The sequence below is a fragment of the Sus scrofa genome, chromosome 15 (assembly GCF_000003025.6).
Source record: "Sus scrofa isolate TJ Tabasco breed Duroc chromosome 15, Sscrofa11.1, whole genome shotgun sequence".
NCBI lineage: Eukaryota > Metazoa > Chordata > Mammalia > Artiodactyla > Suidae > Sus > Sus scrofa.
Window position 1 is genome coordinate 11,279,582 of NC_010457.5, and position 13,889 is coordinate 11,293,470.

General features: G+C 31.1%; 1 protein-coding gene across 1 annotated transcript in view; it reads left to right on the plus strand.

The window, feature by feature from the left end:
* The window catches only part of LRP1B (LDL receptor related protein 1B), a 1,887,165-nt gene that overhangs the window by 1,666,777 nt on the left and 206,499 nt on the right, over positions 1-13,889 (plus strand). Inside the window, 3 exon segments of the mRNA XM_021076285.1 lie at positions 220-342; positions 1,762-1,943; positions 10,632-10,831. Coding sequence (XP_020931944.1) covers positions 220-342; positions 1,762-1,943; positions 10,632-10,831 — 505 coding nt within the window.

Consider the following 13,889-nt stretch of genomic DNA (forward strand, 5'->3'; position numbering starts at 1 on the left):
GGAAAATATTTTCAAATAAATTATGTAACATCTTAAAGAGTATGGTGTAGATGAAATCTAAACATATGTTGCTTTTAAAAAGAATTGGTCACAAATGCTATTTATTGTAAAGCTGTAACTATTTAGATTCAAAGGGAGTTACTGATTCTTATGTATTCCTAAAACATTAAAAAAAAATTTTCTGTTAACCACTATTCAAACATATTCTTTTTTTTTTAGGGATTAAACAATGTTATTGGTATAGACTTTGATTACAGAGAAGAATTTATCTATTGGATTGATTCTAGCCGACCCAATGGCAGTCGCATAAACAGAATGTGTTTAAATGGAAGTGATATTAAGGTAATCAGATATTACATGGATGGGATTATTGAATAGCTTATTGATGTGGTTGAACTGAATAGAAAATGTTATTTGGTGGTAATGCTACAACTCATAGAATGTATTAAGTTGGTTTGAATTTCACATTTGTGCAGTGTAAATTTATATATACTTTAAATATGAAATTGGAGATTTTAATCCTTATATTTCATTATAACACTATTACTTTAGAAAGGTGAAAATCAAGTTGAGTAAATAAAATTTGAAATCTTATTCAGAATCCTAGAAAATGTGATGGATGCTTTTGACTTGAATGATTAGTGCCTGAGATTCAATTGTGTTAATTTATAGAAAGGCAATTGTTGAGTCTGAGAATTTGTAACCGAAAAAAAATTAAAAATTAAAAAATTAATTATCTTATTGTAGATTACATTATTGCACTATTAAAATTAACTTTCTGTAGATACAAATAATTGAATTCATACATGTGAAATCGTGAATGTTCTGAATAGACAGCATCGGAATTAAATATACATCATATTCTAGAGATAAATGACCTGGCATCATTTCTATGTTAACTTGAAATTTAAAATAAAATTATTTGCACTGTATATAGGTAGTAAAATGCATTATAAAGAAGTTCAAATTCAAGTAGATAGAACCCATCAATTACTTTAACTTTTTTGTAGCCATCTATAATATCATATAGAAAGCTTTGATGGAAGCAATCAACTTTGAAAATATTACTGAAATCTTGAAATGTATATATATATAATGCCAAAACAATCAGTAGGTTTGGCACAGGTAATTCAGAATAACTGTTATCAGGTATTTCATATGCAGCATATTTGTGCATACAGAGCTTTTATCCTTGTTATATTTGATATTGACCTAGATTGCAATTGAGCACACCAGTTGTATGACAATGTCCTTACTTCCCTTTGGTTAGGCTCAATATTTAATGTGTGTTCTTGCTTGTGTTTTTCTCTCCTTGTAGCAGATATTTTAAATAGGGCAAGATCAGTTGGGGGAGTGACGAATGCTATTGATATCTCCCCCAGAACCTGTTATTGATTAATAATATTGGTAGTTTTCTTGCATTTTTATATGTGTGTGTCCAGGCCTGTGATAGAACTTTTGTCCAAAATTTTGAGAGGACAAGGAAACTATAATGAAAATGTTATCAACAACTGTGCAGCCATACAGTAGCTTTCTATTTTGGTATCTCTTTCTCAAATCCACAGGAATTTCTAGGGGCCTGATTATATATTAGGTGATTTCTCACAAAGTAATTTTATTAGGTAAATTATTCTGTTTTGTGCTTATCTAAATTTCTTTTCAAATGCTTAAATATAACTCTCTATCACTGAAAAAAATCAAAGCAATTGCTTAGTTCTTGTTCCAGGCATTTACGCTGTTTTAAAATTCTTATTTTGTTAGGTAGTGCATAATACAGCTGTCCCCAATGCCCTTGCTGTCGATTGGATTGGAAAAAACCTCTATTGGTCTGACACAGAAAAAAGGATTATTGAAGTATCCAAACTCAATGGCTTATACCCTACTATACTCGTTAGCAAAAGGCTGAAGTTTCCCAGGGACCTGTCTTTAGATCCTCGCGCTGGGTTTGTAACACATATTGAAAATCTTAAACTAAGATTAAGACTGTGGATTATGTTCATTATGGTAAATCTTGATCTGTTGCTTTTAACCTGAGAACCAAAAAAAATGTAAATATGTAGCATTTTTCATTGAAAATGTGAATATCACAATGAAAGAAAAAACATTAAAATGATGGAATTTTAGAGCTGGTATTTTTAAAAATTTTAAACACAACTCTTTTTCTAACTAATCAATGGATGTATTATGGATATGAAAAACATACAGATATAACCAATTTTAATGCCTTTATAGGCAGGCGAAGCCCAAACTCTTGGATGGTGTTTTGCAGTTTTTGCAGTAGTCACGAGTAGGGATGATGTAATTCCTGAACTAATTTAGACATATGTAGTATCCATGAATAATAAGTAACAGGGTGAATTATCCATACATTCAGAGGGAAAAGCATAGTGGGAAAGGTTTGTGTCAGAGTTGTGTTCCAATTGTATTTCTTTAAGAATGAAGTACAAGTCTTCATGAGGATCATGGAAATCTGGCTGGAGATTTCAGATAGGGGATGAATACACATTTAGGTGTCAAAGCTGTCTAGAATATGTTTGCTAAAGTTCTATAGATTATGACCATTATCATTCACTTTCTTTTTTTTTTTTTACTTTTTTAAATTAGAGTTGATTTACAATGTTGTGCCAGTTTCTGCTGTATAGCAAAGTACATTATCATTCACTTTCAATTATGATGTTTTGGTAGGTACAGAAGCCATGTCTTTCTTTTTATATTTATTTATTTTTTGTACTGTAATTAGAGTGATTACACACTCCAAAATGATCCCTGTAGAAGTTCAACCTACCGAATATGCATGTTAAAATAACAAATTTGGAGAAAATTTGCTTTTTAAAAATTGGACACATTTGTAGTAATAAGTATTATGATAACTCTAGTATTCTACACTTTCTGCTGTCTAAATTAATTTCCCATAAAACGTTTCACCAGATCACTCACTGCTTTTATTATACCACATACAATAATTAGATTTTGCATCTTGTTAATATATAGTATCTTTGTTTTCTGACCTCTAATGTTTTTAACTGGCTAAGTGATTATGTCATAGAATGCATGAAACTTAATTTTAAACATTAATTTGAGTAAAAACAGTACCTAATATTAGAAAACTTGTACTGTAAATACTACTCTGTTTTTGAGATAATGGTACAAGTTTTAACTTTTCACTATATAATTATGTAACCATTTTGCTATCTTTTATAATATTTTCCCTACCATAGCAACAGAAGTGTTAATTCTATTTTAACTAAAACAGAGTCACAGGAGAGTCTATTTTTATAGTACTTCAAGAAAGAGTGGCCAGATATACTAAATTTGGCAATCATCGTCATTCATTCATACATAAGAATATGAATATTTTTTCCTTTCAGAATTTTATCAGGAGAGATTTATTTTATGTGTCCATTGTCCTTTTCTCCAAAATCAGTATGGCTATCTTAGCTTCTCATTTTGTAATATTCAAGATGCTTCATTTTCCAAATGCATGTATCGCTCCTGTTAATAATAACAGTATTGTGGAATTTCCTATTTATAAAGCAAAAGCTGCATCCTAGCCTGTGAGCACAGCTGCATCTAGCTTTAAGTTTTATTTCTCCCAGGTTACAGTTATTACCCCATAACTGAAAGCAATCTTAAGTTATCATCAACATAAACCCATCCACCAAAATGTCAATTAAAAGTGAAGTACGAAAATTTTGTAGCTATTATGAAAGACTCCCTTGATTTCATTTTTAAATAATATTTGAGTTATGGTATGAAATGCTATATTATAACTAAGGAAACATAAAAATTAGATCTTTTAGGAAATAATTAAAGCCACATAAAAGGTAAACAGATTCTAACAGATAAAATTTAATGACATCTTTTTGTTCATGCTATTTTCCAAGTTCCCTAGAGTGCAACAATAGGGTGACTTGGATTTTAACTTTTATGAGATGAGCTTCAGGGTGAAAATGCCATAACTGTCTAAAATATTATACAGTTTTCCTTTAAAAAATGGCAGCTTAAATTGCAGGATTATTTAATAAAAATGCAATTGAACCTTTCTGTATCAGATTGCCATTGTGATTTGCATATATTTTGAATATGCCCATACTACTGATCCCTGTTTCTTTGAGAAGTATGATTTCTGTCCTGATATGCAGTGAGGAATAGGGCAAGGATTTAAGGGACAATAAAGATCATTGGACTGTCTAACATAATAAAGCAACTAAACACTTAGAAGGTAATTTGGGGTGCCTTTCTTTTAATGATAATATGCCAGTGTCACAGCATCTATTTGGATAAGCTGATTAGTAGGAATAGTAAAGAAGGTACAAGTAGACAGATAATCTTCCTGTTAATTACATTTAATTTTAGCTGAAATCCATTATCCCAATCCTTCTGTTTTTGATTGGGGATCAGTATACTAACTAATCATAAGTTTGAGATCATGAATATCATTACATTTAATATTTAGAAAAGTTATCATTTGTGCAGAAGAGATATATATTACAGTAGAATAGAAAATATTGTTAATATTAAAACTGTGCAAAATGTAATTTTATATTTTTGAATGATTAAGATGCCCCATCAGCATAACAAAAAACATTATGATAGACACTAAAGTGAATGTGTGATATGACTGGTTAACAGAAAAACTCATCTGCTCATTCATTTATTCCACTTATATTTCAGTATATATCTGGCTCTATTCTAGGTAAGAGTACAAAAATAAAAGGCACAATCTCTGTCTCTGAGTATTTCACAGTCCAATGTTTAGGCAGATGAGCAAATAATTATACAATTCAATAAAATATAAAGTACAGGAAACAGAAAATGTTTCTATCTCAGCTGAGGTCAGTGACATCTTCTTGGACAAGACTGTTGATGTAAGAATTAACTAGGTGATGTGGTACACTTCAGAGCAGAAGGTAATTCAGAAAAAAAGGAAAGGAAGGAGATATAGAAGAGCGTGACATATCTAAGGAATGGAGAACTCATACAAAGGGAGCAAACTAAATATATGAAACTGTAGAACTGTGATACTGGATCACGTTTCAGAGCAGAAAAGAGCTAGGACTAAATCAAAACACGATACAACACAACACCACCACCACATACAAGGCTTCTGGCCTGGGCAAATGTAAATAGAAAAATGCTTTCCCCAGAATAGGAGGAACAGAGGCAAAGGGGCAGATACAAGAAGCATTCTATGAATTAGAAAGTTATCTCTGTGTTTTATCACTTTAGATGCTTATACTGTTTACTCAGTCTCTGAAAAAGATGTATTTACTTGTATTCGTAAACTTTTACTTTTGGTACAGAACATTCAGACTTAATGTGGCTAAGTGACAATTCTCAGGATCATTTAGGTAATACTATATTAAACTGGAAATTTAATCCCATTTCCAAACTTTAGTCAACTACTTTCCATATTATATCACATTGGAGTTTCCAGTAGGAAAATTATCATAGGTCATGAGCATGTTTTCCAAGAGCCATCCAAAAAGGCATAAGAAGAAAAAAATCTTTTTTTCAATTATGATAATTTAACTTTTTATAAAATTTTAAATTAGTATAGATATGTTTTTTCCATTTTTTTTATTACTCAAATGAATTTATCACATCTGTAGTTGTATAATGATCATAACAATCTAATTTCACAGGATTTCCATCCCCAGCCCAGGCACATCCCCCCAGTCTTTGAGAAATAAATAAAACTGCCTAATCATTACAAGCATGCCTTATTTTTTACTTTTTATCTTTTTATTATTTATTTATTTTTTGCTTTTTAGGGCTGCACCCATGGCATATTGAAGTTCCCAGGCTAGGGGTCAAATCCAAGCTGCAGGCACCGGCCTACACCACAGCCACAGCAACGCAGGAGCTGAGCCGTGTCTGTGACCTAAACCACGCTCATGGCAATGCCAGATCCTTACCCACTGAGCGAGGTCAGGAATCAAATCTGCATCCTCATGTATACTAGTCAGTTTGTTACTGCTGAACCATGACAGGAACTCCAAAAATCATGCTTTATTTTTTAATTATTTATAATTTATTTTCCTTTTCTAGTAGTTTATTAGCAATATCACAAGAAAATAATACTAGATGCTATTTTGACATTGAAATATATTTTAATGAGAGTATGTTGAAGAACACTTTATATACTCAGCATCTCTATCCATTATTGCTAATATGGATATGGGAAATGCAAATAAATTTGGAAAAGACACATTTTAGACTTCTAAATCTTATCTTATGCTATTAATTCTTCTAGAATGGCCTTCTGCTTTTTCTCCAGATGAAATAACTTCTTATTTTTGAAGCAACAGTATAAAATATCACTTCCTCTGTGCAATATTCCCCAGTTGTGCTGAGTAGCCAGTACATATTGAACACATAAAATTATGTGGTGACTGTTGGTGAAAATGTTTTTCTCCTTCTAGCAAGTGCATTCCTTTAGCATAACGGCCATGGCTTAATTATGATTTGTGCTCACATAAAAACTGTTAAAATCATTGTTAAATGAAATAATAAATGGGCTACCAGATATCCACAGGTCACAGGATCATAGTTACAGGGGCATTGTACTGGGACTGCATCTATGCACAAACCAATATATTTGTGTATAAATGGTCTGCATATTTCAAAGAAAAGAGTCATAAGGGAACTTTTGTTGTGAGAGAATAAAAGGCATACCAGGGATGAAAACTCAGTTTTTTATTTCTGTGGGGGAAAAACAGAGATATTTCATTAACACAAACGGGCACATAAAACTCCCACCTTTTTCCTACCAATTTTTAAGCCTATAATCCCATATTTAGGCAAAAACACACAGGGAATGAATATAAAAAATTAATTTTATAATTCAAAATCAGAAATAATTCCAGCTAGAAGAAGTATGTTTCCTGATTCAGAAAAAAAAAAGTGAAAGCTGAGAGCAGACTTCTATTTTAATTTGTTTTAAAGAAATATAATATATTATATTCAACTATAAAAGACATCCTCAGGAATCATAGAAGCCTGTTGTTATGGTAACATGAAGACATTCTTTTGTTTACTCTTGGTTATAACTTACAGAATAGATATTATTTGGAGCTGAGGTTTTTTTCATGTCTGATCTTAGGTAAATATTTCATATTATATGGGTAAAAGTTAAAACTCTCCTTTTGACATTTTCACTGAAATTTTCATTTTTCAGCCTTAATTATTTACAACAAATTTTGTACTTGGATGATATTTAGGAGGTTGCATTTTAGATATTAAAATGACCAGAATATCTAGTACAGACTTATTGAGAAATTTAAATTCATAGCAGTCAGGTTTAAGTATGAACTGGGAAATGAAATTTAGCCATCAGAAGTTAGCTACTGATAAGGAGAGATGCACAATAAATTCTGAGCTTATGAAGGTTCATTGTACTGAGGACTAACTATGCTTTCCTTCAATACAGTAGAAAATTGTCATAATATTCTTCTAATTGATGAGTACTTAAATAGGCAAATCAGGTAATAACACTTACAGTCAAATCATGCAATAACATACATACAATCCAGATGCAACAGGTAACTTGTTAGGTTGGTATCGCTAAATCAATATAAATGCATGTACTGTGCATGTAAAATAATAATAGCTAATATTTGCTGAATACTACTATATGTTCAACAATGTTCCAAGTTTATTCTCTATGTTTTTTCTTTCAATCCTCACAGTGACTCTGTGAGGAGAAACTGCTATTATCTGTTTTGAACATACAAATAAATCCAGGCTCCAGAAGGCTAATTAAAGTGCCCAATTCACATAGGTGGACATGGAATTTGAAGTTATTTTCTGTTTCCAAGCCTTTTGTTACTTCTGAGAGTCTATGTAGTGCTTCTTAGAAAGAAAAAAAAATTAAAAAAACTAATCAACATCTTTAATGGAATATGAATTTTATCTTAAATATAAAAAATTCATTAAAAAGCTAGTCTATAAATCCAGACTCTTGAGCCCTTGTTCCAACTGTATCACAATAAACTAGGACAAAGCTGGTAATATTTTATGGTTTCAGTTATAAGTGAAATGAAAGGCTAAAGATACATGATCTTCAAGACCTATTGTAATATTAAGTTCTACTTTGTTCTAAATTCCAAAAGAGATAAAAGATCATTGTTACTGAGGAATTTATAATGTAGTTTTGAAGATAGGATTTTTGTTGAAAGAACTATTAGTGAGAATAAGATTTTTTTCACGCCTTTTTCCATCTAGATAAAATTGTCATTCCTTCTTTTGTGCTTCCATGGTGAAACAGTTTTATTGTAATCTGCTTTAATTTTTTCATTTGTTTTACACATACCTCTACTGTCTTCACTGAGAGATCTTTGTTATTGCTGCTGCTGCTGCTAAAAAAAAAAAAATGAGAACCAGGATGGGCTTTCTTCTTTATTAATTTATACAAGCATTTTTTTTTCATAAACAGCTATTGAACACACTTTTCATTGATATATATGAGATGAGGGAGGGAAGGAAATAGATAAAATTCCTGTTCTTAAGTGGTTTATGATCCACTGAAATATCTTTGAAGGCAAAAATCACATCTGTTTACCTCTGTGTTCAATATCTGATAGTATGGCCGTAGTGAATCATTGTTTTAAGATATTCCTCAATTCTTTTAGAAATGGCTTTGGGGTTTATCAGAGATATCCCATCAACTGATTTATTGAGTTAGGTTCTCTGATTATGAGAACTGAGAAATTACAGTCCTCATACTGCTTTGTGGGTTCCTATATGCATGATATATGTGTTATTTAATTACACATGTGATAAAAAAATTCTGTAGACCAGAAGGGGCATAGTTTCCTTAAGTGTGTTTCCTCTGAACTGCTCTAGGAAAATAAATGGTGTTACCAAAAACTGTTTGATAAAGAAGGGATATTGCAGCTTCCTATTAGAGAATCATTATATCATGTAACATATTAAAAGTTCTAAGTCCTATAATAAAAAAGATGATGCTTACTTTGCTTAACAAACTATTTCTCAAATATATTTAATCTTGCAAACTATCTTGAAAAAAATGTGAACACAAAGAAGAATTTGTGGAAAACAGAGGGGGCAATATGAATTACGTCTGAATGAAAATATCCATATAATTGAAGAGGCATGAGCAAGGCAAATGATATGACAAAAGCACAGAAGTGAAAATGTGGGAGTATAAATACTCCAACTAGAGCTCGATCACACATTTCAGTAGTGGGAAGTAATTGAGAGAAGTTTGTTTGCAATAATGAAGAATTTGAAGGGCAGGGAGAAGTTTTCAGGCCTCAAATTCTTACTGAGCATATGAAGACTGTGTCTAATTAACTAAATTGGATATGTTCTTAATATTACAGAAGTTACTGAAGTACTGCTTTAAACATTTCATTTGCTTATATTCAGTTCTTAAAAATATAAAATAATAGTATGTAAGCTTAAGTAAATTTGGTTGTATCTATCATGTGTGAGAGAAGCTGGCATAATCATAGCACATTTATTAGGGAAAAAAATTGCTATATTAGTGTTCCCAAGATTCAGGGGTAGTCTGTTTCTAAAGGGCTTAATATCTATTAGTACCTGATGATTTGAGACTCTCAAAATATGTTCAAAACTAGAGCATATATATATATATATATATGTACATATGCTAATATATATGTGTGTGTGTGTGCTATATGTTTAGCATATTTATGTGTACCTTAATTAGATTTTGGATAAGCAATAAGAATCTGCTGTATGGCACTGGGAATTATATCTAGTCACTTGTGATGGAGCATGATGGAGGATAATGTGAGAAAAAGAAAGTATGTGTATGTGTGTATATATATGTATATATATATGTGACTGGGTCACTTTGCTGTACAGTTGAAAATTGACAGATCACTGTAAACTAACTATAATGGAAAAATCATTAAAAATATATATAAGATTTAGTACCAACATAACTTTTTTCATTTTACTTGTTTGTTCCATTGCCTGAAATATCCTACTCTAGAACTTCCAGTGACATAATTTAAATCAGTGCTGTCCTAGAACTTTCTGTGAGATGGAAGTGCTCTCTAACTACACTGATATGGTAGCCAACAGACAAGTAGTTATTGAGCATTTGAAAGTGGCTAGTGTGATCGAGAAATAATCCACTTCACCTAATTTTGTGTGATTTTAATTAACTTAAGCTTAAAATTTACAACTGGCTAGTGGCAGCTACATCGAACAGTGGAAATTTGAGCAAATATAATGTACTCCTCCATAATTCACTTTGAATTTTTCATAGGAAACAATAGAAGATACATAGATAGGTAGATAGATAGTTTTATTCCTCTAACATTATAGATGAATTTTAAAGCTTTACATTTTAGTTTTTAGCATCTATCACTTCTTATCACTTGCAGAAATATTATATATATGAGTTGTATGCTAAAGGGAAACATGTTTAAAGTTATATGAATATTTCAAAGTGTGCTGTATGTTTAATGGAAAATCATAGGAAAAGTTTGCGTTGAAGTAGGCTTCTTACAAGTTACTATTTAAAGAGATAAAAGAATTAATTTGGGAACAGCTGAGCAAATAGGAGAAATACTGTATGATGTTTTACTTTCTGAGTGTATATAAACAACATGGCTATTGATTTTCTTTTCTAGGTATTTGTATTGGATTGACTGCTGTGAGTATCCTCACATTGGCCGTGTTGGAATGGATGGAACCAATCAGAGTATTGTCATAGAAACCAAGATTTCTAGACCTATGGCACTAACAATAGACTATGTCAACCATAGACTCTACTGGGCTGATGAAAATCACATTGAGTTTAGCAACATGGATGGATCTCACAGACACAAAGGTTGGTCCAGTAGCACAAATGCTTCAGTATTTTACCAGTGTAGGAAATACTTATTTAGAAAAATATATGTATTTATTTACTTGATATACTTTCATCAAATATATTTCTTAATTTAAAATTATATTATTATATTCCTTTGTGACAACATTGGTATAGTATATAAGAATTAGATATATTTATTCAGAATTTCTATAATCATGCATAAAAATCACTTTGACATTGTTAGTGTTTTCTCTCATTGCACTTTTATACTTTTTATAGTAAATGGATGATGTTTTTGTAAGTTAATATATACACATATCCTAATTAAATTGAAACAAGACTATATGATTATAAAAATACGGCTATTATTGTAATCTAGTAGGTTTTTTAAAGATAGTGAAAATATAATTTTTTAAAGACTAATATTTAAAATTTTTCAGTTAAACTATATACATGATTAAAAGTATTATTATTTAATCAAAAATAGCAACAAAGTGTAACATTTAAAACAGCTTTCAAATTAAAGTAATATTTTAGGAAATGACTTAAATATGAACAAATATAAAATTCTGTGGGTACTTTATTTTCCTATTTTTCATAACTCTGATTAGATTATAAGATTCTAAATATAAAACGAATGAAGAATTGAAAGTTATGCTACAATTAGGGATTAGGGAAGAGTTTTAGAGGGAAAAAATATCTGAGGATGAGGGAATTAAGAAGAGCAAAGGAGAAGGACATAATAAAGAAGAATGGCATATAGATGAAGGTTATGTGGATTTAACAGAAACCACAAATGATCACATGAACACTCAAAATATTTTAGATGTACGTGTCTTTTTAAAGATCAGATTTTGGAGTTCCCGTTGTGGCGCAGTGGTTAACGAATCTGACTAGGAACCATGAGGTTGTGGGTTCGGTCCCTACCCTTGCTCAGTGGGTTAACGATCCGGCAACGTGAGCTGTGGTGTAGGTTACAGACGTGGCTCGGATACCGCGTAGGCCAGAGGCTACAGCTCCTATTTGACCCCTAGCCTGGGAACCTCCACATGCAACGGGAGCGGCCCTAGAAATGGCAAAAAGGAAAAAAAAAAAAAAAAAAATCAGATTTTTACCAGAATAAAAAAGAGGAATGAATTTTTAGAATCTGTAGTTACCTAATGTCACCTTTGTTATTAGGTGTTTTATCTTTAAATATTTTGTAAAGTTTCACAGTGATCCCAAATAAAGCCTTAGTAAATTTAGCATGCTTTAAGCTTAAACAATTGTTTTCAAAGTCCCTAGAGGAAGGAAAGAGGTGAGATGGTAAGGAAAAGAGGATTATTGATAATTTAATCCTGTCAGGTAAGGTCCTGCAAATGTATGCCGGTGTGGAGCAGGATGAAGCCACAGAGTTTTAAAAAATTAAAAATAAAAGTGGAGAAGAGCAAGATAGAGATGGAAGATTAAAAGCTACAAACTACTCTACAGAAGATAAATCAGCTGCAGGGATATATTGTATCACACAGGGAATATAGTCAATATTTTATAACAACTTTAAATGGAGTATAATCTATAAAAAACATTGAATCACTATGTTATACACCTGAAACTAATATAATATAGTAAATTGACTATAGCATAATAAAATAAATTTTATAAATAAGCAATAAAGAAGTAAATGTCATTCAAGTCACACCACTTCATAATTTTACCCAAGTCCTTCTCAGTTGTTGTTTAAACAAATATATCCTGCTAACTAAAAATGATGACAGAAAGCTTTTAGAGGTTCCTTTCAAGGGTAGGAACATTGAATTATTCCAAATGTAGTTGGATGAGTCATTATTTAGGTGTTGGCATTCCAGTTATAAAGAAACTGATCAGGATGCAATTGGAATGAAGAATTATTTAAAGGTCACTTTTGTGTTTTAATTAAAGCAAAAGTAATGTTGACAAATCAAAATTAAACTTAAGCATTCAGCAATTTTATCTCCTCTGAAGAATCGATAATGAAATGTTCTGCAACATTTGTAGATATATAACTGAAAGTTTTATTGTAGCAATCAATATTTTTCCTGTGTAGCCATTTTTACCATGTCTATAAAGCACTAGGTTGTTGTGAATGTATCACCTTGTGCCAAAATTTCACTGTACAATAAAATTTAAGCGATTTTTGGTTAGCTAGGTGAATTATTAAAATATATTCTAGCATTAAATATTTACCCATTTTTGTTTAAGCCTTTTGTTTGAATAAAATTAATTGTAGTTAAAAACATCTTTTAGAAGCTATTGATTTCATGTCCTCTCAGTATTTTAAAACTATGTCAGATTTGTGAATGACTATTACTTTGAAAACTTAATACAAAATGAAATGCATATAAATGAAATATCTTTCAGTCATGGTACTGGTGGTGACTTGGGTAGATGGACATATATAGCAAGGAGAAGTGAAACTAAATTTGCTAAAGAGTAAGATATTTGGCCAAAAGATATCCAGGTATGATGTTACTAACATTGTAAAATTTGATTTTCAAAATACCTTGAGGCTCAAGGGGAGGGGGGAAGGAAAGTGAAAGAGTTGTTTCTTTCAGAAATATTTTCTCCTGAAGGCTTTCTCAGAAAGACTGATGAAAATTTCATTAAGTGTCTTATTAGGCATCTGCCAATATCTGAATGCAAGCCAATAATTACCTGGCAGTTACTAATGAGCTACTAATTGTAGACAGCCTCAAATACGCCAGGCTCACAACCAAAGAAAAAAGTCATTCATTTGCCATGTTTGTAAAGAGGAATAGAATTTTTCTACTCCTTGTGTTTACCTCATAGAGGCATAGGAAATTCTTTGGTTTTCTCGGTACATATTTGGAGGTGAAAAATGAGACATCTACAATAATAATAACTTTTGTATTAGTTTGGTCACTGACCTCTCTTCTTAGCCAGACTTGTATTATTGTTCTCATTTATTCTTTTTATTAAAACTAGAACCAGAGCTTATCAAAATAAGGAGATATGCCAGTCATGACAAAGTCATTTGAGAGTATGTGAAAATTCAGAATTATGGTTCCTTTTCATAAGTTGAATTTTAATAATGGAGAGA